Source organism: Somniosus microcephalus, chromosome 14, assembly GCF_052327205.1.
Source record: "Somniosus microcephalus isolate GS21.2 chromosome 14, FLI_Smic_1.0, whole genome shotgun sequence".
Classification (NCBI taxonomy): domain Eukaryota; kingdom Metazoa; phylum Chordata; class Chondrichthyes; order Squaliformes; family Somniosidae; genus Somniosus; species Somniosus microcephalus.
The window spans coordinates 10,734,647-10,758,565 of record NC_141000.1 but is presented as its reverse complement, the minus strand read 5'-3'; the positions used below and the strand labels follow the sequence as shown (position 1 = coordinate 10,758,565).

Below are 23,919 nucleotides of genomic sequence, written 5' to 3'. Positions count from 1 at the left end.
ACGTAGGTGTTCGGGGTATCTCAGCCTCAACATTACCCGGGCAAGGTGGTGAAGTCGGTTGCCCATTTGTGGTGGACCCTATGATCTGGTCAACATGGCGCCTTATGATATTGTCCCCAATGTCCACGGTGTACATCAACGGCCCTAGCCTTTTTCCAATAGTTCCAGGCTGCCATTTCTCTGTACGGTAGTCCCGGGCCAAAACTCGTTGACCGATCTGGAAAGATCTAGTGGGCCTTTCATTCATGCCCTGGAATTGCCGGTTCTCTACGTCCCTTCTGACGTTTGGTTTGAGTAAATCCAGCCGGCATCTTAGGCGTCTATTACAAAACATCATTGCGGGAGTTTGATTCGTGACCGCATGTGTTGCATTCCGATATGCCAACAAAAAGCTATCCACCTTATGTTGTAGACTTATGTCTTCATTACCCATGGCCTTTACGGCCTTCTTGAAGGTCTGGACAAACCTCTCAGCCAATCCATTGGAGGCGGGATGGTATGGGGCTGACGTGTAATGCTTAACCCCATTGCTCTTTAAGAATTTCTTGAATTCTTCGGACACAAATTGCGGTCCATTATCAGAACAGATCTGTTCCGGCAAGCCATTCCGAGCAAACATAGTCCGTAACACTGTGATGGTTTTTTCCGTCGTTGTGGTGGTCATCTTAATTACTTCCGGCCACTTGGAGTGGGCATCCACCGCTATTAGGAACATCGAGTCCATAAATGGACCAGCAAAGTCGATGTGTACTCTTTGCCAAGGAGATGAGGGCCACTCCCATGGATGCAGAGGGGCCTGTGGTGGCGCGTTCTGAACCCTCTGACATCCTAGGCAGTTCTTCGTGATCTCCTCTATGTCTCCGTCAATGCCTGGCCACCACACAAACGCCCTTGCTAGATTCTTCATCTTTACTCCACCCAGATGTCCTTCGTGCAGCTCCTTTAGCACTTTCTTTTGGAGTTTGGGTGGAATCACCACTCTCGACCCACACATCAGGGTTCCTCGACACACTGACAGTTGTTCTTTCCTCTGTGCAAATGCTTGCAGTGTTGGTTCGCTCTGTGCTGGCCATCCCTCCACCGTTAAATCATAGACTCGTGAAAGAGTCGGGTCATTCCTTGTCTCATTCTCAATCATTGAGTTTGTAATCGGTAGACACTCCACTATGGATGAGTGGAACAACTCTACTGGGTCCACTTTACTCGCTTCTTCTACCACCGGCAATGGCAAGCGTGATAACCCATCAGCATTTCCGTGTTGTTTAGACTTTTTGTATTCGATGTCATATTGATGTGCCCCCAGTAAAACGGACCATCTTTGTAACCTTTGTGCTGTCATGGTGGAGACGGCCTTGTTTGGGTTGAATATGGACACCAACGGCTGGTGGTCTGTCAGCAATGTGAACTTTTTACATTGTAGGTAGTGGTTGAATTTCTTCACGCCCCACACAAGACTGAGGGCCTCCCTATCTATTTGAGCATCATTTCGCTCCGCGGGTGTCAATGATCGGGACGCGAATGCCACTGGCCTTTCAGAACCATTTGGTAGCCTGTGCGAAAGTACCGCCCCAATACCGTACGGGGAAGCATCACAAGCTAGACGAAGAGGTAGTGCTGGGTTGAAATGGGCCAACACTTCTTCCGAGGTAATCAACTCCTTGCTTCTGCGAAAAGCCTTTTTGCATTCATCACTCCACTTCCATGGTGTTTCTTTCCGCAACAGCTCATTCAGCGGATGCAGCACCGTGGATAAATTTGGCAGAAACTTGTGATAGTAATTAATCAACCCCAAGAATGATCTTAACTGTGATACGTTCCCTGGGGCGGGGGCCTTCACGACCGCTTCTATCTTTTCAGGTGACTTATGCAGTCCTTCTCGGTCAATGACATGACCGCAGTATGAGATCCGTTTTTGGAAGAACTCACACTTCTTGCGATTAATTCGAAGGCCATACTCCTTCAACCTGGTGAGTACCAGTTTCAAATTCGTGAGGTGTTCTTCCTCATCTTTTCCCGTGATTAAGATATCATCTAAGTAGCACTGCGTGCCTGGAATTCCTTGTAACACCTGCTCCATGGCCCTCTGCCAAATTGCTGGCGCCGAAGCTACCCCAAAGACCAATCTATTATAGCGGTACAAGCCTCTGTGAGTGTTGATGGTGAAGTACTGGCGTGACTCTTCCTCAACCTCCATCTGTAAATATGCCTGAGCCAGGTCTATTTTCGTGAAATGCTTCCCTCCAGCCAACGAAGCAAAAATATCTTCAATCCGCGGAAGCGGGTATTGAACCGTGTGAAGCACCGGATTCACTGTGATCTTGAAATCTCCGCAGATACGGACCTTCCCTGGTCCCCCTGGCTTATTACTTGGTGAGGACTTCATGACGGGAACAATGGGCGTGGCCCACTCACTCCAGTCCACCTTTGACAGAACCCCTGATCGTTCAAGTTCTTCCAGTTCTGCCTCCACAGCTGGTCGTATTGCGTAGGGTACCGATCTGGCCTTAAAAAACTTTGGGCTTGCATGTTCTGCAATCTTAACCTTTGCTTTAATTCCTCGCAGCTTTCCCAGTCCTGGCTGGAATACCTCTTTAGCTTTGTCCAATATTCTGGACAACCGTTCCGGTTTGACATCCTCTTTTTCGGCATCCACCGTCATGGTGTTTAGTGAATGCCAGTCCATCTTTATTTTTCGGATCCACTCCCGTCCCAGAAGTGGTGGACCTCCCTCAGGCAACACATACAGATCCAACCGGTGGTGATCTTTATCCTTGTATCTCACCTTGACTTCTATCTTTCCGATGGGGAATACTTTGTGCCCCGTGTATGTCTGCAGTACGAGTTCCGTATCCCGTAGTGGAATATGCTTGAAAAACGTTTTATAGTTATGCTTATTCATGACCGTCAACGCCGATCCGGTGTCTACTTCCATTTTTACTCGGACCTTTTCAATCTGTAGCGTTAGCCAGATAGTTTGTCGGTCAGCTTCATTACTCACACTGTGAATTCTCAGACTGTCCAGTTCTTTGCAGTTGGAGTGTGAGTCCGACTTCTGTTCCTTCAGACTCTTCCTAGTCACCTCTTGTACCTTTCTGTACCATTCTTGTGGTGACTCATTATTGTTGTACGTCGTTCTTGACCGGCATCTCTTAGCTATGTGCCCGATCTTTCCACATTTCCTGCAATTTTGGTTTTTAAACCAGCATTGATTCTGGTCGTGTGTTGTCTTCCCACAACGATAGCATTTTGTTGTGCTCGAGGTAATTTGGTCCACCCCAAGTGCCGCCGCCTTTAGCTGCATTTCCGCCGTTCCCTTCGCTGCGGCTTCGTGCGATGCAGCTATAAGGACAGCCCTGTCCAGTGTGAGGTCGTTCTCTTCCAGCAGTCGCTTCTGCGTCCCTTCTTTGGCCAATCCGCATACGAACTTGTCCCGCAGTGCCTCTGTCAGGTTCCCTCCGAACTGGCAGTCTTTCGCTAGCCGCCGCAGTTCGACCAAGTATTCTGCGTTGCTTTCGTCTTTCTTCTGTGTTCTTGTATGGAATTTGAATCGTTCAGCCAGCATTAACGGTGTGGGGTTCAAGTGGTCCTTCAGCACCACCACAATCTCTTCGAAAGTCTGATCCGCCGGTTTAGCTGGTGAGAGAAGATGCTTCAACAACCCGAATGTTTTCGCACCCATCATGTTAAGTAAGGTTACAGCTTTTTCATCCTCAGCTATTTTGTTCGCCTTACAATGTATCACTATACGTTCCACGTACGTGGCCCAGTCTTCTATCTCAGAATTAAAATTGTTGATGTCCCCACACTTAGGCATCTTCCTTTCTTTGGGTACAACACCAGTAATTCTTTAAATTATTATGTATTTTTTTTTCCTCTAAGATGGCGGCTTTTCCCGCGAAAATGGCGGTTTCCCGCTCTCTCCGCCCACTTCAATGGCGGTTTCCCGCTTCTGCTGTCTTCACCGCCTAATGGCGGCTTCCCGCGTTTCTTCCTGGTGGAAGGGGTACGCTTTCCCCACAGCGGACAGGTTCAGCCGCTGGCTGGCTCTCGCACAGCTCCCCTTACTCGGCTCTGTATTTTCCTCCCGCCCGCACGGCTCTACCGGCGCTGGGTACACCCCGTTGATGGAGACAGTTCAGCCGCTGGGCTGGTTCTCGTGCAGTCTCTCTCCCCTTGTTCGGCTCTGTCTCTCTCTCTCTCCCGCACGCTCGGCTCTACCGGCGCTGGGTACCCCATTGGCGGAGAACAGTTCAGCCGCTGGGCTGGCTCTCGCGCAGCCTCCTTTGCTCGGCTCTGCCTCTCCCACACGCTCGGTTTCAGCGCTTCGTGGCTTCGGCCGCTGCCCGGATTTTTCCCGCCGATCGCGGTCCGGCTGTCACCCGACGCCGTTGGACCCGACTTCTGACCGGCTCAGCTCCCCCTCGACCGAGGTTGAGTGCTCTGCCCTTATCCTCCGGATACTCCTTACACTTTCCCCTACTCACAGTCTCCGCAGCCGCCTTGTTTCCAGCTGATCGGCTCACTCCGCACCGTGGTAGAAGGGTAGTCAGTGCCTGTTGCTGATGGAAGCTTTTGTTGCTAAAGTCTTCCTCCTTCCTCCTGCTGCAGCCTCGTGTTTTCTTTCAGCAGCACGACGAGGGCGGTTGCCTCTCTTCGACGCTCTTCGTTGCTTTGGTAGTCTTGCCGCAGGGTACGATCGGACTCGTCGCCACTGTAAAGTCTGTGGGTTGTGCAGTTAATAAATACACAGACTTCAGAAGTAACAAACAAACAGGTCTTTACTATTCGAAGGTCAGGGCGAATCTGCCCCAGCAATCCTGCCAAAACACTTATATACTGGTGTGGTCACTGTCGGTATTACAGTATACAGAAGCCAACAAGTAGTGCCACCCCTAAAGTAGTTCTCTTAAAGGTGAACGGTTACATACAATAGTTTCCTTAAAGGTAGACGGGTACATACACTACAGGTGTCCTTGAAGCGTTTCCTCTGCCCACCTGGGGCTCTCTCGCCGTGTTGCTAATGATAGCTTAATTATTGTTTGAACACTGGAATTTGCTCTGGATTAGGGGCACTGTTTCCAGTGGCTCACTGGCGTGCTTAAAATTACCAGCTTTGGATCGATTTCTCAACATTTCTTATATGATTCAGATGCATTGCTCATTATTATTATTACAAATATTGTAATAACCCGATTGGTTCAGGTCAAGCAGGCCAACTCTGGAGGTTGCTCGTTGCCTAAGGCCCCCAATAAGTTTAGTCACGATCACTTCTTAGATATTCAGCAATGGTTATCTACGTACGATGTTCAGAACTCTCCGGTCCAGGACCTCAAGCTTTGCACTTTACGTCAGGACTGAAGAAAAAGTTATCCACCACAATGGATTATCATTTTTAACGTTGAAAAATATCCTTAGTACTATTCCCGACATTTAAAATACATTAAAATGTATTAGGTCCAGACTTACCTGTCGATGCTGATAGCACAAAGGTTTAAAATACTTGCTGTGCACATCATAACATCCAGTGTCACAAAAACGTTGCAGCTTGTTCGACTGAACCTCCAATCCCCAACCACCTGTGGGAAACAAGGTTCATTTCGTAATTTCTTTACATAAGTTTTGGTGAGATAACAAAGTTGGGAAAGAAGCATCTAAAGAGAAATGGAAGCATGACAAACGTGAATAAAATGGTATAAGCACGTGGCATGCTTATATTTCCACACTCAATTGCTGTGACAGAGATTTCCTGTACTGACTTTCCCGAATGGAGTTGGTCATATGTGAATAATATGTAAAAGCATGGTCTTCAAAAGACTGGGCCGCATAATTGAAGGACATCGACACAGTCATCTTCTTCATCTTCTCTTCCGTGCCTAGAAACATGAGGCAACCCATATCTTTCACTGCTTTTACATCCAGCAGATTGTGCTCTGGGTTGTTTCTATAACAAAGCCCCTTTTTACGTGGACAACTCATTGCCCTGACTCATAACTCCCTACCAGGAGAACTGGCTAGCTGTGATGGGGGAGTGGGGGTGTCGTCACTTCACTCCTATTGGACGCAAGTATCCCGCTGGATGTCAACCCATTATTCAGAGGCCAAGGCACTCTGGGCTCATGCTCGCTGGACTGGGGGAGGGGGAGGGGGGGGCACGGGGGGGGAAGGGGAGAGGCACTCCACTCCCATTGGACGCAAGTATCCCGCTGGATGTCTATCCAGTATTCAGAGGCCGGAATGCACTTTTTAATATAAGGGAAGGGACCTTCCAACTCCTAATGGCATCAGCTAGCCCCATGTTTGTGAGTGCCATGAGCTGCTATCAGATCCTGCGCCTCCTGCAGCTACAAGCTAAACGCACAGAGCCAGTTCTGTGTGCCCAACAGCCTCGGGACTTATTGATTCCCAGACCCGATCTAAGTGTGGATCAGCGTGAGACACAACATCATTCCGCCATGATGGTCTACAGTCTGCATGTGCACATTCAAGAAATTTCTGCAGTGGCATTTGAGCCCATAACCTGCTGGCTCACAGACAGAAATGCTCCCACTGAGCCAAGGCTCACCGCATCGACATTGTCATAATATGAAACAAATATGGGTTCAAGTTGGTTCATGGCCCACTCCAGGACTTGAAGCCTAGACTCCAAGTTAACGTTTTAGTGTAGTCCTGAGGGAGTGCTGCAGTGTCAGAGGTGCTGCCTTTTGGATGAGAGTTTAAACTCAGGAGTAACAACAGAAAATGCTGGAAAAACTCAGCAGGCCAGGCAACATCCGTGGAGAGAAAATAGAGTCAACGTTTCGGGTGAAAACCCGTTTGTCAAGACTGGAAAGGCACAGGAAATGAAATAGATTGAAAGGCCAGGCTGGGGGAGAACAAAAGAGAAGTGAAGAGACATTAAGAGGTATTCAAAACGAGACGAGATGGTGATAGGACTAGTGGAGACAAAAGACGGCTCGAGATTAGGTGTGAAATGTGCTGGCAGAATGGGAGACCGCTGCCATGTGGGAGAGAGAAAAAAAGGGGGGGCGGTGGAAAAGGGCCAAAACAAAGGTGTGGATAAAAAATATAAGTAAAAATGTAATGGGGCCGAGGTTATGATCTGAAATTGTTGAACTCGATATTGAGTCCAGATAAACTCAGGAGCCTCTGCTTGTTTGATCCCATGGTACTACTTGAAGGAGCTCTGTACCCCAGTCCACCAAAGTTACCTTGGAATCTGCTGCCAGACATAGGCTGGCTTCTAAATCGATATCCACGCTTTTCATGTGAGGTGATTTTCTTGAATGTGCACATGCAGACTGTAGACCATCATGGCGGAATGATGTTGTGTCTCACGCTGATCCACGCTTAGATCGGGTCTGGGAATCAGTAAGTCCCGAGGCTGCTGGGCACACAGAACTGGCTCTGTGCGTTTAGCTTGTAGCTGCAGGAGGTGCAGAATCTGATAGCAGCTCATGGCACTCACAAACATGGGGCTAGCTGATGCCATTAGGAGTTGGAAGGTCCCTTCCCTTATATTAAAAACATAGAAGATAGGAGCAGGAGTAGGCCATTCGGCCCCTCGAGCCCGCTCCGCCATTTAATGAGATCATGGCTGATCACCAAATTCAGTACCCTGTCCCTGCTTTCTCCCCATATCCCTTGATCCCTTTAGCCTCAAGAAATATATCTTACTCCTTCTTGAATATATTTAATGAATTGGCCTCAACTGCCTTCTGTGGTAGAGAATTCCACAGGCTCACCACTCTCTGGGTGAAGAAATTCCTCCTCATCTCAGTCCTAAATGGCTTACCCCTTATCCTTAGACTGTGACCCCTGGTTCTGGACTCCCCCGCCATCGGGAACATCCTTCCTGCATCTAGTCTGTCTAGTCCTGTTAGAATTTTATAAGTTTCAATGAGATCCCCTCTCATTCTTCTAAACTCTAGCGAGTATAAGCCTAAATGACCCAATCTCTCCTCATACATCATTCCTGCCATCCCAGGTATCATCAAGTGCATTGATGGCAGAATTATTATATGCCTGATATTGATGGCACTCTTTCAACATACAAATGCCTAAAGAACCTGATTTTCAGACGTCTTAACTTCTGAATTGGAATTTATCTTTATCTCATATGTTAGAACAGGTTAATGCTCTGTTCAGATTGCACCTTGGGTCTTGTGTTTAGCTTTGGCCACCAAAGCATAGGCTGATATTTAAGCCATGGAGGTGGTGGAGAGGAGTCAGGAGACTGATTATTAGCATCAAAGGATAGAGTTATAAGAACATAAGAAATAGGAGCAGGAGTCGGCCATTCGGCCCCTCGAGCCTGCTCCGCCATTCAATAAGATCATGGCTAATCTTCTACCTCAACTCCACTTTCCCACCCGATCCCCATATCCCTTGATTCCCGGAGTGCCCAAAAGTCTATCGATCTCAGCCTTGAATATACTCATCGACTGAGCATCCACAGCCCTCTGGGGTAGAGAATTCCAAAGATTCACCACCCTCAGAGTGAAGAACTTCCTCCTCATCTCAGTCCTAAATGGCCGACCCCTTATCCTGAGACTATGGGGGAGAAATACAGTTGGTTAGCACCTCCCATTAGTGCCTGGCAGGGGCGCTAATGAGGCGCTAATGAAGTAGTGCCGGAGCGAGGCGAATCCCGCGCCGTATGCCAAATCCAGTTGCCCCTTAGCGCCGCTGCTAACAGTTAGCGCCTGGGGCTTTAGCACCAGGCAGATCGTGACGTCAGTGAGCATGCAACACTCACTGAGCGTCCGATCTGCCAAATTGATTATCGCCCCCCTGCCTAAGCGCCTCGCCCTGACAATGACAGGAAGAGGAGGCGTGAAGCAGGCGGACGGCGGCTCCAGGGGTGATATTTAAAGGGATCAGTTGCAGCTCTCAGGTTAGTGCTGTTTCACTGCTTCCTTGTCAGTTTGATAATGAATTCAACTGTTGCACAGTCATTTAAAGGTTCGTTAGTGTCAGAAGTGTTGTGGTTACTAAAAATTTGTTACATTTATTCTGACAAAATTTCAAAGTGCTACACAATGTTATATTAATGGGGGCTGTACTGGCAGTCAACCTCACCCTCCAGGATCTACTGCGGAGAGAGCAGAGGCAACGAGAAAGATTTCAAGATGTGGCCAGAGGGAGGAGGAGGGGAATCAGGGCTCTCAACAGGAGCCCTTACCCTCTGAGGGGATTCCGAGAGCACGTCTCCGACCTCCAATTAAGCCAGGAGCAGGGTATGAAAAGGCTTCGCTTCAGCAAGGAGGTGGTCACAGAACTCTGCCACCTCCTGCAACCAGGCCTCCAGCCTCAGATCAGGGCGACCACGGCTCTCTCAGAGGCAGTCAAGGTCACCGTCGCCCTCAATTTCTTCACCAGCGTTTCCTTCCAGTCTGCAACAGGAGATATATCTAACATCTCGCAGTTCGCCGTCTATCGCTGCATCCGAGAGGTCACAGAAGGGACTACATTTCCTTCCCCATCACCAGTGAGAAGCAGGACGAGCGTGCATGTGGCTTTGCCAGGATAGCGGGCTTCCCCATGGTGCAGGGTGTCAATGACTGCCCCCACGTGGGTTTGCGGGCACCGCATAACAATCCTGAGATCTTCCGTAACCGCAAAGGCTACCACTCACTTAATGTGCAGTTGGTGTGAGACCACAGCCAGCGAATCCTCATTGTAAATGCCCACTATCCTGGCAGCAGCCACGATGCCTTCATCCTGCGCCAGACCGGTGTGCCAGCACTCTTCGAGCCACCACATCAAGCTCGCGGCTGGCTGGTCGGAGACAAGGGCTATCCGCTCTCCACCTGGCTCATGACTCCCCTCCACAACCCCTACACTCCTGCCCAGCACTCATATAATGACAGCCATGCCGCCACCAGGAACATCATTGAGCAGATCATCGGGGTGCTGAAGCAATGGTTCCGCGGCATTGACTGCTCGGGAGGAGCCCTCCAGTACTCGCCAGAGTGGGTGTCCCATTTCGTGGAGGTCTGCTGCATGTTCCACAACTTGGCCATCATGAGGGCCCAGCCCTTGCCACTAGGGATTGTGGGACCACCTCAGGAGGAAGAGGGAGAGGACGAGGACGAGGACGAGGACGAGGACGAGGACGAGGACGAGGGCGAGGGCGAGGACGAGGACGAGGGCGAGGGCGAGGGCGAGGGCGAGGACGAGGGCGAGGGCGAGGGCGAGGGCGAGGACGAGGGCGAGGGCGAGGACGAGGGCGAGGGCGAGGACGAGGACGAGGACGAGGGCGAGGACGCGAACGAGGGCGAGGGCGAGAACGAGGGCGAGAACGAGGGCGAGAACGAGAACGAGGGCGAGGGCGAGAGCGAGGGCGAGGGCGAGGAGGACGAGGACGAGGACGAGGGCGAGGAGGATGAGGACAAGGGCGAGGACGAAGACGAGGGCGAGGGCGAGGACGAGCGCGAGGAGGACGAGGAACAGGAGCGAATGAGGAGGCAGCCATTCAATCGGCCTTCTGTAAGGGCGGTCCATGACCGCCTCATCAGACTGTGGTTCCAATAAATTAAACCCCAGATCCCCGTTGCTCACCACATCCCCATCATTCCATCCCTGTCGCAGGCCATATCACAGCGCAAAGCTGAAATGAGAGACACCACAAAAATCAACCAAAGTCAATTAATAAATTTAGCCATAATCAGTGAACACATATTTACAACAACAATATTAGCTATTCACGCTTGTGCAATCCCTTAGTGCCCCTCGTTACAGTGCCTTTGCTGGCCCCCGATCTACCCTTTCCCCCTGGCCTTGCTGCAGCCCACTCATTCCCGGTGCCTCACCCTGTGCAGATCCCACTACTATACTCGCCTCTAAAGAACGCGTAGTGCCAGTATCTGAGCTGGTGCCTGCGGGTGAGACATGCAGTGACGCGGTGTGCTCTTCCTCCTCCTCTTCTCCCGCCTCACTCTCCACGGTGCCCTCAGGGACAGGCTGCTCAGGTGCTTGCTGATTATCTGAAAGCATAAAGGCACAAGAGTCAGGTAAAGGTGATGGGAGGGGGCAGGAAGGGAGAAATGCATGCATACAGCATGATTAGTGGAAAGTGCGAAATGCTTATGGGGTGAAGGGGAAGTGGGATGTGAGAAGGAGGAGTAGGGATGAACATACCGTTGTTGTCCCCAAGGGGGTCAATGTCGCCGGTGGCCACGGCGCCCACCACCTGGTGCCCAATGATCTGCATCACTCGATTCTCCATCGCAGACAGTGGTTGGGTGTCGGCCTGTCCCCCGCCTGTGCGCTCCTGCTCCCTCCTGTTGTGAGCCACCTTGGCCTGCAAGAGAAAGGAAAGTGTGTGAGTGAGTGTGGAGCAATGTGTCTGGGTGATGTGTCTGTCATAGTTGAATAGCTGTCATTGTGTGCAAGGTGTGAGATGTGGGTGTGAGTGTTGGTAGGTAGAGATTGTTGGTGGGTGAGTGCTGGGGGTGTGGTGCTTTGGGCAGTGTGTGCAGATTGAGGTTCAGACGATGGTATGTAGCATTTGTTGAGGCTGACCACCCGAGTGAGGTCGTTAAATTTCTTTCTGCACTGTGTGTGGGTCCTGGGGACCACAGTGCTGCCCGAGACCTGCTGCGCTACCTCCCTCCACATGGTTCGGAAGACTTGCGACGAAGGCCTCCTGCCACTTGCTGGTTAGAGCACCGCCCTCCGTCTCTCCACAGCCGACACCAACGCCTGGTCGCAGAATCTGCGAGCTCTCTCCGTGGGCCGTTGATCTGCCCTAATGACACCTCCTTCAGTGGTCCGGTTCCTTCTCCTTGGCCTTCTGCTGCTTGCTGAGACAGGTTCACAGCCAGCACTGCTGAGAATGAGGTTCTGCAGCATGATTGAACCTCCCCTTTAAAAACTGGAAAGAGCCCGTGGCAATGATGACTTGCGATGAGATTTTGACCTGATATCGCTTAGCGCTTTGAGTCTAACGCCACTGAGGTATGTCATTAGCGCTTGATTTAGCACTCCAGTCCTTTCTTTGAGCGCTAACACTTAATGTAGAGTGCAGCAAGATTCATTCGTGTCTGGTGCTAAATCTCAAACTTTTCAGAAGTTAGCGCCCATTCCTGGGCTATAATGAATTTCTCCCCCTATGACCCCTAGTTCTCGACTCCCCAGCCAGGGGAAACAGCCTCTCAGCATCTACCCTGTCGAGCCCTCTAAGAATGTTATATGTTTCAATGAGATCACCTCTCATTTTTCTGAATTCCAGAGAGTATCGGCCCATTCTACACAATCTCTCCTCATAGGACAACCCTCTCATCCCAGGAATCAATCTAGTGAACCTTCGTTGCACCCTCTCTAAGGCAGGTTTATCCTTCCTTAGGTAAGGAGACCAAAACTGTACACAATACTCCAGGTGTGGTCGCACCAAAGCCCTGTATAATTGCAGCAAGACTTCAAGGGCTAGAAATTGCGGAGCGCCCCGTTTGGGGCGATAACTTTTCAGGGAGCGGAAAAGTATCGCCGGGCGAATAAGATTTGCTGCTGCCGGGAACTTCCGCTTCAGCGCTCCAAGAGGGAAGTGGAGCTAAATCAAGCACGACCACTTCCCTTCGAGCGCTAAAGGGAGCGAGCGGGGCGGGAGCGGCAGAGCGCTGAGCAATGTTCGAGGCAGCGCTGCCGGTTTTACAGGCTCCTTACCTCCCTTAAAGGCAAGGGCCAACGCTGCATTGAATGAATCCCCAGGCCGTGTCTGTTGGGCGACGGCACCTGCTCAACGCGCATAGCAGCCCCGAGCACTCAGAGCACAGGGCTGAGCAACCGCGGGGACAATATAAAGCAGGAGGCACCAGAATGGGGACATAAATAAATGTTGCCTTACCTGACCACCACTGCCTTTAATTAGCGCTCCCCAAGCGGCCGGTCGAGGGGAGAATGCCTCCTGCAGCTGCCATTGTTGACGCCCGGCGATGCAGCAGGGGGCGGGAACGAATATCACTTCTGGGGTGATAACGGGGCGCTGCGCACCGGATGACATCACGATCTTCGGGGCGCAAGAGAGCGAGGCAGTAAGTTTTAGCGCCAGCACAAATCCGCCAGGGAAGTTCGCGGGCGTCGGTGAATTCGCCGCGCCTGGTCAGTAACCCCTTAGCGCCCCGTTACTGCCCCCCGCAGGCGCTAACATGAGGTGCAAACCAGGTGAATTTCTCCCCCCCCCCACTTACTCTTATACGCCGGAACCCTTGCAATAAAGGCTAACATATCATTTGCCTCCTAATTGCTTGCTGTACCTACATGTTAATGTTCTGCGATTCATGTACAAGGATCCCCAAGTACAAATTGTGAGGAAAGATTGGAGAAAGTGGAGTTCTTTAGTCTTGAAAGGTCTGAGTAGGAATAGATTTGAAACTTTGCAGGTAAGGTAAATCTGGTGCATGATTTCAAGGTAAACCAAGACACTAGAACAAGACAGTATAGGTTAAAGTGGTTAAAAGGACAATGTAGGGCAGATGATTGGAAGAACCTCTTCACACAAGAGTGATCAATACTGGAATGGTCTTTGGGTAGGGTGGCGGAGGCGAGAACCTTAGACTCATTTAAGATACCGTTAGATGGGTACGGGAGGACTGTAAATTTATTTCTCTGGCTGAATGGACTGCCCATACATATATATTTTCTTGTAATCTTGTGATGTTTGAGACTGTGTGGCACCAGTTGGGTCTTGATTTGCTAAATAATACAAAAATTGAAGACTGTGATAGATTGTATAGGAAACGCCGATACAGAAATTGTGTCTCGACTGAGTTATATTTGGTGAAATTGTAACCTTGACTCTTAAATCATTCAACAAAAGCAACTCAAATACCCCAAAAGAGATTACAGGAGTGGTTCTTAAATTACACTGCAGCACAGAGAATTATCAATTAACCTTAAGCTTGCTTTATTCACATAAGGACTTCAGAAAACACACTGTACTAACAAGCTACAGGAAACGCTTTATTATCCGGCACCAACGGGACTGGCGTGGTGCCGGTTTATCAACAAGTCCGGATTACAGAGAGGTCTAGTTTAAAAGGTACGAGAGGTCCGTACACAGCAACAAATCCAGGCTTCCCTGTTGCTTAGCAACATGTGCAGGAACTCCGGCCACAGACCAAGCGTCCCTGTTGCTTAGCAACAAGTGCACGAACCACAGTTACACAGCCACAGATCCAGGAACGGCCACTAATATGAAGTAAAACTTACCTGAACCTACTCCTGAATTTTGCCGGTTAACAGTGATTTCCGGTTATTTAGGTGCCGGTTAAAAGAGCGTTTCCTGTAGTTTATTTAAGTATACCTGCATCGTGTTATGACAACAGAATTGCCAACTTATATTCATCGTAACATTCAACTTTCAGAACTACAGTGACACAGGTTCAGTTGTAATCAGCTTAACATGACAGAATCTATCTCCTGTAATATAGAATCATGGAAATGTCAGCATTCGGCCATTTCTTCATACCAGTGTTGGCTCCAAATCAACACTATTTTAATCCCATTTCCCTGTTCTCACACTGTATTCTTGAACATTTTTCCTGTTGAAGTGTTTGTGGTGTATGTGCCTTTAAGAGCAATGGTGGTGTATGTGCCTTTAAGAGCCCCAGGTGTGCGTAATGCCAGTGATTGCCACTTGGGCTATATAAGCCTGTGTATTGTGTATATCCTTTAGACCCCCCCCCCAGACTTGCTTAGTAAATACCTATGAACCAACTCCTGTCTTCAGTGTCTTTATCTACACACGGACACTACAGTGGCGACGAAGTGGAAACGGACTTACCTGCAATTCGGCAGCACCTCAAGGACATCGATTCCTCCAGCGTCCAGAAGACTCAAGGAAGTAAGAGAAACTGTGGTTTCACCAGCTGGCCAAGCTGGTGGCAGGTACTGCGCTAATCCTTCCTGGGCGTCAGGCTGGGGCTCCAGCGGCGGGCTCTACAGCTGAGACAAGCAGCGAAATCGGAGGCAAGCAATAGCGGACTGGGAGGGTGCACTCGGGAGACGGCCGGTGCGGCAAACAGGTCAGCAGTTAGACCTCCGTCGGGAACGAGTCTCCAACAGTGTATAAACGGAAACCACAGTAAAACAGCATTGTTATCGGTAGCAGCGGCGGGGAAGCGCGGGAAGCGCCATATCGTTGCTACAGAGAAAAAAAAAGCGCGGGAAGCGCCATATCTTTTTTTTGAAATGCCTAAGTCTGGCAATATTGATGCTTTTGATAACTAAACGGAGCCTAACTTTGGCAATATTGATGTTTTTGATAACAAGATAGAGGATTGGACCACATGTGTAGAAAGAGTGGAGGTGTTTTGCACCGCAAATGGAATAGAAGATGAACAAAAAGCTTCAGTTCTTCTGGATCTAATGGGCGCAGAAACATACAAGCTGTTACGCAACTTAATCACTCCAGCCGAACCGATGGACAAGAATTTTGAAGAGATTGTTGATACCCTACACTGCCAATTCGAGGCAGGACTGGCAGATTCTCTGCAAGACAAATTCATCTGCGATCCCCTAAGTGTAGAAACACAAAAGAAGGTATCTTCTAGAAAAGATTTAACACTGGACAAGGCTTTCAGTGCAATAGGAGTGGCAAAGATAAAGCAAAGGCCACAGGACTTCGGCACCCATGAAATGACACGGGGTTTCGAGAGATGTTATCGATGCGGCAGATCCAACCATGACCAGAGGGATTGCTGGTTCAAAGAAAAAGCATGCAAGCGATGCGGAAAGATAGGACACATTCCACGTGTATGCCGATCTGAAAATAAAAAATCCACTAACGGGAAAAGAATCAATAAGGAAAAGCACAGAAAGGTACAAATGATGACGGACAGTAGCTCCAAAGACCAGAAGAGCGATAGCGACTCTGGGAACAAGAGACTAAGCTCTCTCAAATTACACAATGTAATTGCCAATGAAGATTACCAAACCATTTGGGTTACCCTCACAATAGCAGGGTCCCCAGTTAAAATGGAGCTAGATACAGGATCAGCTCTAACCGTGATAAATCGACGAGATTACGAGAGGCTATTTTCGCATATACCTCTAAAAGACACATCTATTATCTTAAAAACATATACGGGGCAGAAAGTCTACCCCAAAGGAAAAATAAGGGTGCCTGTGGTATACAACGGCAAAGAAATACAAAAGCTGTATTTATACATTGTACAAGATGGTGGTCCACCGTTGTTGGGACGTGAATGGATAAGGAAGATACGTTTAGACTGGCACTCCATTCAGGCACTGACGGTGACCAGTAAGGAAAAAAACAATGATGACATCATACCTGAACGATTAAAAGACATCTTGGCCAATGCCAAAGAAGTGTTTCAAGAGAAACTAGGAACCTTGAAAGGCATCACCGCCTCAATAAAAGTGGAAGATACAGCAATTCCAAAATTTTTTAAGGCAAGACCGGTGCCATACGCAATACGTCCGTCAGTCGAGGCAGAGCTGGAGAATTTGGAAAAGGCAGGCGTATTATCCAAAGTAGATTGGAGTGAATGGGCAACACCCATCGTTCCAGTCATGAAAAAAGCATTGAAAAATAACTCTGAGGAACAGAGAAAAATTCGCATCTGTGGGGACTTTAAGGTGACTGTAAACCCGGTCCTTCACACGGTACAGTATCCTCTTCCGAGGATAGAAGATATTTTCGCCTCACTATCCGGAGGAAAACGTTTCACAAAAATTGACTTGGCACAGGCATATCTACAGATGGAGGTTGAGGAGACCTCTAAAAAGTATCTCACAATAAACACACACAAAGGCCTGTACCAGTACAATCGACTGGTTTTTGGAGTAGCATCAGCTCCAGCTATCTGGCAAAGAGCTATGGAGCAAGTCCTGCAAGGGATTCCGGGGACTCAATGCTACCTAGACGACATCCTTATAACAGGAGAAAACGACAACGAGCGCCTTGCCAATTTGGAGCAGGTGCTCACTAGGCTGAAAGAACGGGGCCTACGAGCAAATCGCCCCAAGTGCGAATTTTTCCAAAATCAGATATCATATTGTGGCCACATAATTAATAAGGAAGGGTTGCATAAGTCACCTGAAAAAATTGAAGCAGTTATAAAAGCCCCAGCACCTGAAAATGTTTCACAATTAAGGTCATTCCTGGGATTAATAAATTACTATCATAAATTTTTACCGAACTTATCAACTATTCTACACCCTCTTAATGATCTTCTACAGACAGGAGTGATTTGGAAATGGAACGAAGACTGTAAACGTGCCTTCCATAAATGTAAAGACTTAATCACATCCGAGAAAGTTTTGGCTCATTACAACCCATCACTACCAATCAGACTGGCGTGCGATGCATCCCCTTACGGCATAGGAGCGGTATTATCCCATAGATTCCCTGATGGCTCAGAACGGCCGATAGCTTTTGCGTCACGCTCATTAAACTCAGCTGAGCGTAACTATGCCCAAATAGACAGGGAAGCACTCAGCCTGGTATGGGGAGTGAAGAAATTCAACCATTACCTACACGGACAAAAATTTACCTTGCTGACTGACCATCAACCCCTCATCTCCATATTCAACCCTAAAAAAGGTGTCCCCATTATGACGGCACAAAGACTACAGAGGTGGTCCCTTTTTCTAGGGGCACACCAATACAACATTGAATACAAAGGGTCAAAACAGCATGGGAATGCTGACGGTTTATCGCGCCTACCGTTGCCAACGATAGAAGAGGCACCTACAGTAGACCCAGTAGAGATATTCCACTCTACCATAGTGGAATGTCTACCGGTGACAAATTCTGCCATTGAAAGGGAGACAAGAAATGACCCTACTCTCTCACGGGTCTACGATTTAACAGTGAAGGGATGGCCAGCACATGGCGAGCCACTGTTGCCAGCATTCTCACAAAGAAGAGAACAGCTGTCAGTGTGCCGAGGAACCTTGATGTGTGGATCCAGAGTGGTGATTCCACCCAAACTCCAGGATAAAGTGCTAAAGGAGCTTCACGAGGGGCATCTGGGTGGAGTGAAAATGAAGAACCTAGCTAGGGCGTTTGTATGGTGGCCAGGTATCGATGGAGACATCGAAGAAATGACCAAGAGCTGCCTAGGATGCCAGAAGGTCCAAAACGCTCCACCACAAGCCCCTCTACATCCATGGGAGTGGCCCTCATCTCCCTGGCAAAGGGTGCACATCGACTTTGCTGGTCCATTTATGGACTCAATGTTTCTAATCGCAGTTGATGCACACTCCAAGTGGCCGGAGGTAATAAAGATGTCCTCCACCACCACGGAAAAAACCATCACAGTATTAAGGACCATATTTGCCAGGAATGGGCTGCCGGAACAGATATGTTCTGATAATGGACCGCAATTTGTGTCCGAAGAATTCAGAAAGTTCTTAAAGAACAATGGGGTAAAGCACTACACGTCTGCCCCATACCATCCCGCCACCAATGGATTGGCTGAAAGGTTTGTCCAGACCTTCAAGAAGGCCATAAAGGCCATGAGTAATGAAGACATAAAACTTCAGCACAAGGTGGATAACTTCTTATTTGCATATAGGAATGCAACACATATGGTTACTAACCAAACTCCCGCCATGATGTTCTACAATAGAAACCTAAGATGCCGGCTGGATTTGGTCAAGCCCAACATCCGAAGGGACGTGGAGAACCGGCAGTTTCAGGGCATGAATGAAAAGCCAACTAGGACCTTCCAGATAGGCCAACCGGTTTTGGCCCGGGACTACCGTACCGAGAAATGGCAGCCTGGAACTATCTGCACACGACTAGGACCACTGATGTATACCGTGGACATCGGAGAAAGCATAATAAGACGCCATGCTGACCAAATCATCAAGTCATCCGAAAAGGGACAACCTACACCACCACTCTATACATCTAACGATGAAGTAGATATACCCATATCTACCTCCGATCCGGTGAGACTGGAACCCGATGAACCCGACACTGGCATTCAAGCCGAATCAGCCTTGCCAGAAGAACCTACTACACCACCAGAAACCACTACACCCCCGAGGCGTTATCCGGACCGAGTCAGGAAGCCTCCTGAGAGACTAACTTATAATTAATTAATACAGCAATGTATCTTATTTTGCATATAACATTTAATTAATAATTACTTAAAATATGATGTACTAGTTAGCTAGAAGGGGAGGAATTGTGGTGTATGTGCCTTTAAGAGCCCCAGGTGTGCGTAATGCTAGTGATTGCCACTTGGGCTATATAAGCCTGTGTATTGTGTATATCCTTTAGACCCCCCCCCCCAGACTTGCTTAGTAAATACCTATGAACCAACTCCTGTCTTCAGTGTCTTTATCTACACACGGACACTACAGTGTTGATCTAATTCCCTGGGTTGACTCAGCTTCAATAGGCACTTGTGGTAATGCAGTCCGTCGACTGATAACTCGCTCCATGCAAAAATCTCTTTTAGCTTCCTCTTCATGCTTCCAAGGCTAATCCCAGGTTTATATCGCCTTATTACTGATTCACCAACCAATGGGAAATAAGCTTTCCTTATTTAACTTTTTAAACCCTTTCGCACTTTAAGCCCCTCTATTAAATCCTCCCTTAACCTTCTTTGCGTAAAACTTTCTAATCAGTAATAAGGCAGCATAAATTTAAAGTTAGTATGAGAAGTATAAAGGGGGAGGTTGGAAGCGATTTTTCATGCAACAAATTATTAGAGTACGGAATGCATTATTTCAAATGGCCATTGAAGCTTCATCAACCACAGCATTTAAGAGTGAGTTAGATAAACACTTGAGGAAATATATTCAAAAATACGGCAGGAAAGCAAGGGAATTGAATTAAAATGTCAATGAAGGTCAAAAGCCCCTATTGTGTTCCATGCTATTTGTTTTAACTTGTTGAGTTGATAGTTGTATGCTTTGCTACCATATTCTTTAAAAGCAGGACCGCTGGAAGTGCTGAAGATGAAAACCGTCGCTATACTGTCTGATTTGACGTTGATTCCAAAGCCCTTTTTCAGTCTGTGACACAGGCCACGCTGTGTAGCTGGCTAACCCTGCTGTTGCTTTTGAAGAGTCTCGGTTAATTTCGCTGGCCTGCTTTCGTCTATTCCTCCAAGGTGTTGAGAAGAGAGGTAGCTTCTTGTTCAATTGTGGCTCTTCTTGGTTTAAGGTCCGTTCCATTTTTCGGAAGACAATGTCCTAAAGCAGTTTCAGGTGTGACTGCAATCATCAGATTATGCGAGCTGATTGTCTCACAAAGTTTCACTACAGGTCAATGTCAAGTGCTGTCTTCAGAAGGCGGTTCTACATGCCACGAGAAACTACCGCTCTGAATATATACTGTTGTACATTTGATAAAAAGAACAAGCCTGAGATAGCAGGCTGTTTGTTCCTAGTTACAACTTTCTCTTTTCAAGGTTTGAGAATGATTCACTTTGCTAAGATAATGAAACTTACTTGCTCTGTGCCACTTCCAGTTTGTTGATGGCACCATCTCATATATGGAAAAACAAAATTAACCACTTAGTAATCCTTTTTGGCCAACATTCTGTTTGAGCAATTTAAATATTTAGGCCTTGAAATTACACTGTACAACACAGTTACATCACAGGAGGAGGCCATTGGCCCATCGTGCCTGTGCTGGCTCTTTGAAAGAACTATCTAATTAGTTCTACTCCCCTGCTCTTTCCCCATAGCCCTGCAATTTTTTTCCCTTCAAGTATATATACAATTCCCTTTTGAAAGTTGCTATTGAATCTGCTTCCACCACCCTTTCAGGCAGTGCATTCCTGATCACAACAACTCGCTGTGTAAAACAAATTCTCCTCATCTCCCCTCTGGTTCTTTTGCCAATTACCTTAAATCTGTGTCCTTAAAGCAGTCAAATGAAATTCCTTTTAACAGAGACATTAGCCCATTTGTTTTCAAGCTAGTAATGTCTCAGTTATAAGAGCAGATAATGGAACTGCGTATGAACATATTAAGCATTCATATATGTATAATAGCACCACCCGGTGGACTACTGGTGTATATAATAATAAAGCCATATGCAGTACAGTTCTTACCGGAAGCCATGTTGTGCTGTTGTGTATATATATGCTGTGTCTCAAGATATCACAATACGAATTTTCACACAATACAATTCCAAAGCCTTAGCTAAAGTTCCTATAAAGTATTGTGCTGGGACGATTGTCACTTTGTCTATCCTGCTTTAGTTTTTAGAATAATTATTTGTCAATGATTCCTGGACAACTAAATTCTCTAATATTGAATGGAATAAAATGGGAGTGGTTCTTGTTTTTAACCCTTATACTGCGTGTATGAGTTCATGATCTTCCATAGTATGATGTACAGGAAACTTCGGTTTATCCGGAGGTTGTATGTCCGGAAACCTCGATCTACCGGCAGAAATCAGGAGCCGTTTTGTTAGGTTTTTTTTCTTCTCGCGGCTTTGTTTTCAACAGTGGGGCTCTGGAAAGTCTCTCTGAAGCTGTTGCTAAGCTACAGAGACGCTTCCAAGGTACGGGCCGACTGTTTACAAGCTGTTGCTAAGCAACAGTGTTTGTTGTCAGATACGGAGATGAAAACCTCCGTATGCTTCAACATTAACTTTGTATGTCCGGCAGTTTTGATAGATCGGCAACAGCTCGGTCCCGTCGGTGCCGGATATAACAAAGTTTCCTGTAATCTGGCATTAACATTAAATAGCTTCAGCATTTCTCCTTCAGTTTACAATCTGAGGGGAGGTTCTCTTTAAAATCATAAGCACACAACTATCATTATGGCCTTTATCCTTGTTAAGTTTGTACATCATTCCTATTAACAACAGAGATTCTTACCATTAGGGTAAGGGCTTTGCAAGAATTTACGGTATTTCATGCTTGAAGGAAATAAGATGAAAGAAGGTATGTTGGGGGGGATCAGCAGGCAACAGAGCTGCACTAACGGCATCGGTCATCATGCCACAAACCATATGGCATGGTGGCATAGTGGTTAGCACTCTTGCCTCACAGCGCCAGGGACCCAGGTTCGAATCTGGCCTCGGGCGACTGTCTGTGTGGAGTTTGCACATTCTCCCTGTGTTTGCGTGGGTTTTCTCCGGGTGCTCCGGTTTCCTCCCACAGTCCAAAGATGTGCGAGTTAGGTTGATTGGCTATGATAAATTGACCCTTAGTGTTAGGGGGATTAAATATGTGGGGTTACGGGGATAGGGTGGGATATGTGTTGGTGTAGGGGTTACGGGGATCGGGTGGGATATGTGTCGGTGCAGGCTCGATGGGCCGAAATGGCCTCTATCTGCACTGTGGGGTTTCTGTGATTTCTGTGATTTCTGTGATATGTGCAGATCTTGGCACACCTGCCTGGTAATGACAATTGCCTCCATTCAGTCAGCAGGAAGTTAGCTGCAGAGGTTTGCCATCTGCAGCCAACTTACACAAAGGGGTTATTTATAACATATTTTATTGTAAATGAAAAGAAAGTAATGTAGAGGTTGTAAGTTGGTAACAGGTTGGATAGGCATGGATTGCAAGTGCAGCCAACTGAAAATGTGAACTGTAATTGGGCTCAGAATACAATGCTGTTTTGAAGTTGGAGGTTAAACTGCACTGAATGGGGAGCTGAGGTCCACCAGGCTGACACTATATCCAACTTGAGGTCTTATCAAAGCCAAACTCTCCCAGCCTACTAATCAAAATACTGACATCGGAGAGTGCCGGAACATCACAAATACTGTACAGTAATAAATAGATATGTGAATGCAAACTTTAAAAAGTGCCCTTACCTCAAGGTACACGACCCAGGGCATCACCAAGGTTGCAACTAGCAGGTCTGCTACTGCCAAACTGACAACGAGATAGTTAGTGGTCATTTGCAAAGATTTTTCTCTCAGCACTGCAAGGCACACCAGCACATTCCCAAAAATAATGGCAAAGATCAGCAGTGAAGAAAACAGAGCATAGTAGTTGTGTGGACGATCACCATCAGTTGAATTAGGCCATCCGAGGAAAGGGTCCGTAACGTTGACAAATCTAACTACTATCCCGAAGGATGCCATCAGGAATCACAGATTCCAGGAATCTGGGTAAAAAAACAGAAACATCATAATTTTGCTTAGATTCAGGCTTAACGTATATACCCAGGTGCTAGTCGATTATCAATAATGTTCAGTTAGTGATGTGAGCTCATAATCCTCAGCCCAAGCAGATTGGGGCTGCTTTATGTTAGTCAAATTAGCGTTGTTACAGATTGAATATTTCATGCATTCAACATATCTCTTGAAGATAATTTTAATTATACCTTGAGGAAACATAGAAACATAGAAGATAGGAGCAGGAGTAGGCCATTCGGCCCCTCGAGCCTGCTCCGCCATTCAATGAGATCATGGCTGATCATCCAAATTCAGTACCCTGTCGCTGCCTTCTCCCCATATCCCTTGATCCCTTTAGCCTTAAGAAATATATCCAACTCCTTCTTGAATATATTTAATGAGTTGGCCTCTACTGCCTTCTGTGGTAGATAATTCCACAGGTTCACCACTCTCTGGGTGAAGAAATTCCTCCTCATCTCTGTTCTAAATGGCTTACCCCTTATCCTCAGACTGTGACCCCTGGTTCTGGACTCCCCGACCATCGGGAACATCCTTCCTGCATCTAGTCTGTCCAGTCCTGTCAGAATTTTATAAGTTTCAATGAGATCCCCTCCCATTCTTCTAAACTCCAGTGAGTATAAGCCCAATCAACCAATCTCTCCTCATACGTCATTCCTGCCATCCCAGGTATCAGCCTGGTGAATCTTTGCTGAACTCCTTCCATGGCAAGAAAATACTCAAGATGTGGCCTCACCAAGGCCCTGTACAACTGCAGGAAGACATCCTTGTTCCTGTACTCAAACCCTCTCGCTACGAAGGCCAACATACCATTTGCCTTCTTAACCGCCTGCTGC

At 47.6% G+C, this 23,919-nt stretch overlaps 1 protein-coding gene across 1 annotated transcript in view; it reads right to left on the bottom strand.

The window, feature by feature from the left end:
* drd3 (dopamine receptor D3) overlaps window positions 1-23,049 on the bottom strand; it is a 64,245-nt gene extending 41,196 nt beyond the window's left edge. Inside the window, exons 1-2 of the mRNA XM_086007382.1 lie at window positions 22,760-23,049; window positions 5,467-5,576 (exon numbers count right to left, since the gene is read on the bottom strand). Of these exons, the coding sequence (XP_085863508.1) occupies window positions 5,467-5,576; window positions 22,760-23,032 (383 nt within the window). The 5' untranslated portion in view covers window positions 23,033-23,049. The remainder of the gene's footprint in view (window positions 1-5,466; window positions 5,577-22,759) is intronic.
* Between the last annotated feature and the right edge of the window lie 870 nt (window positions 23,050-23,919).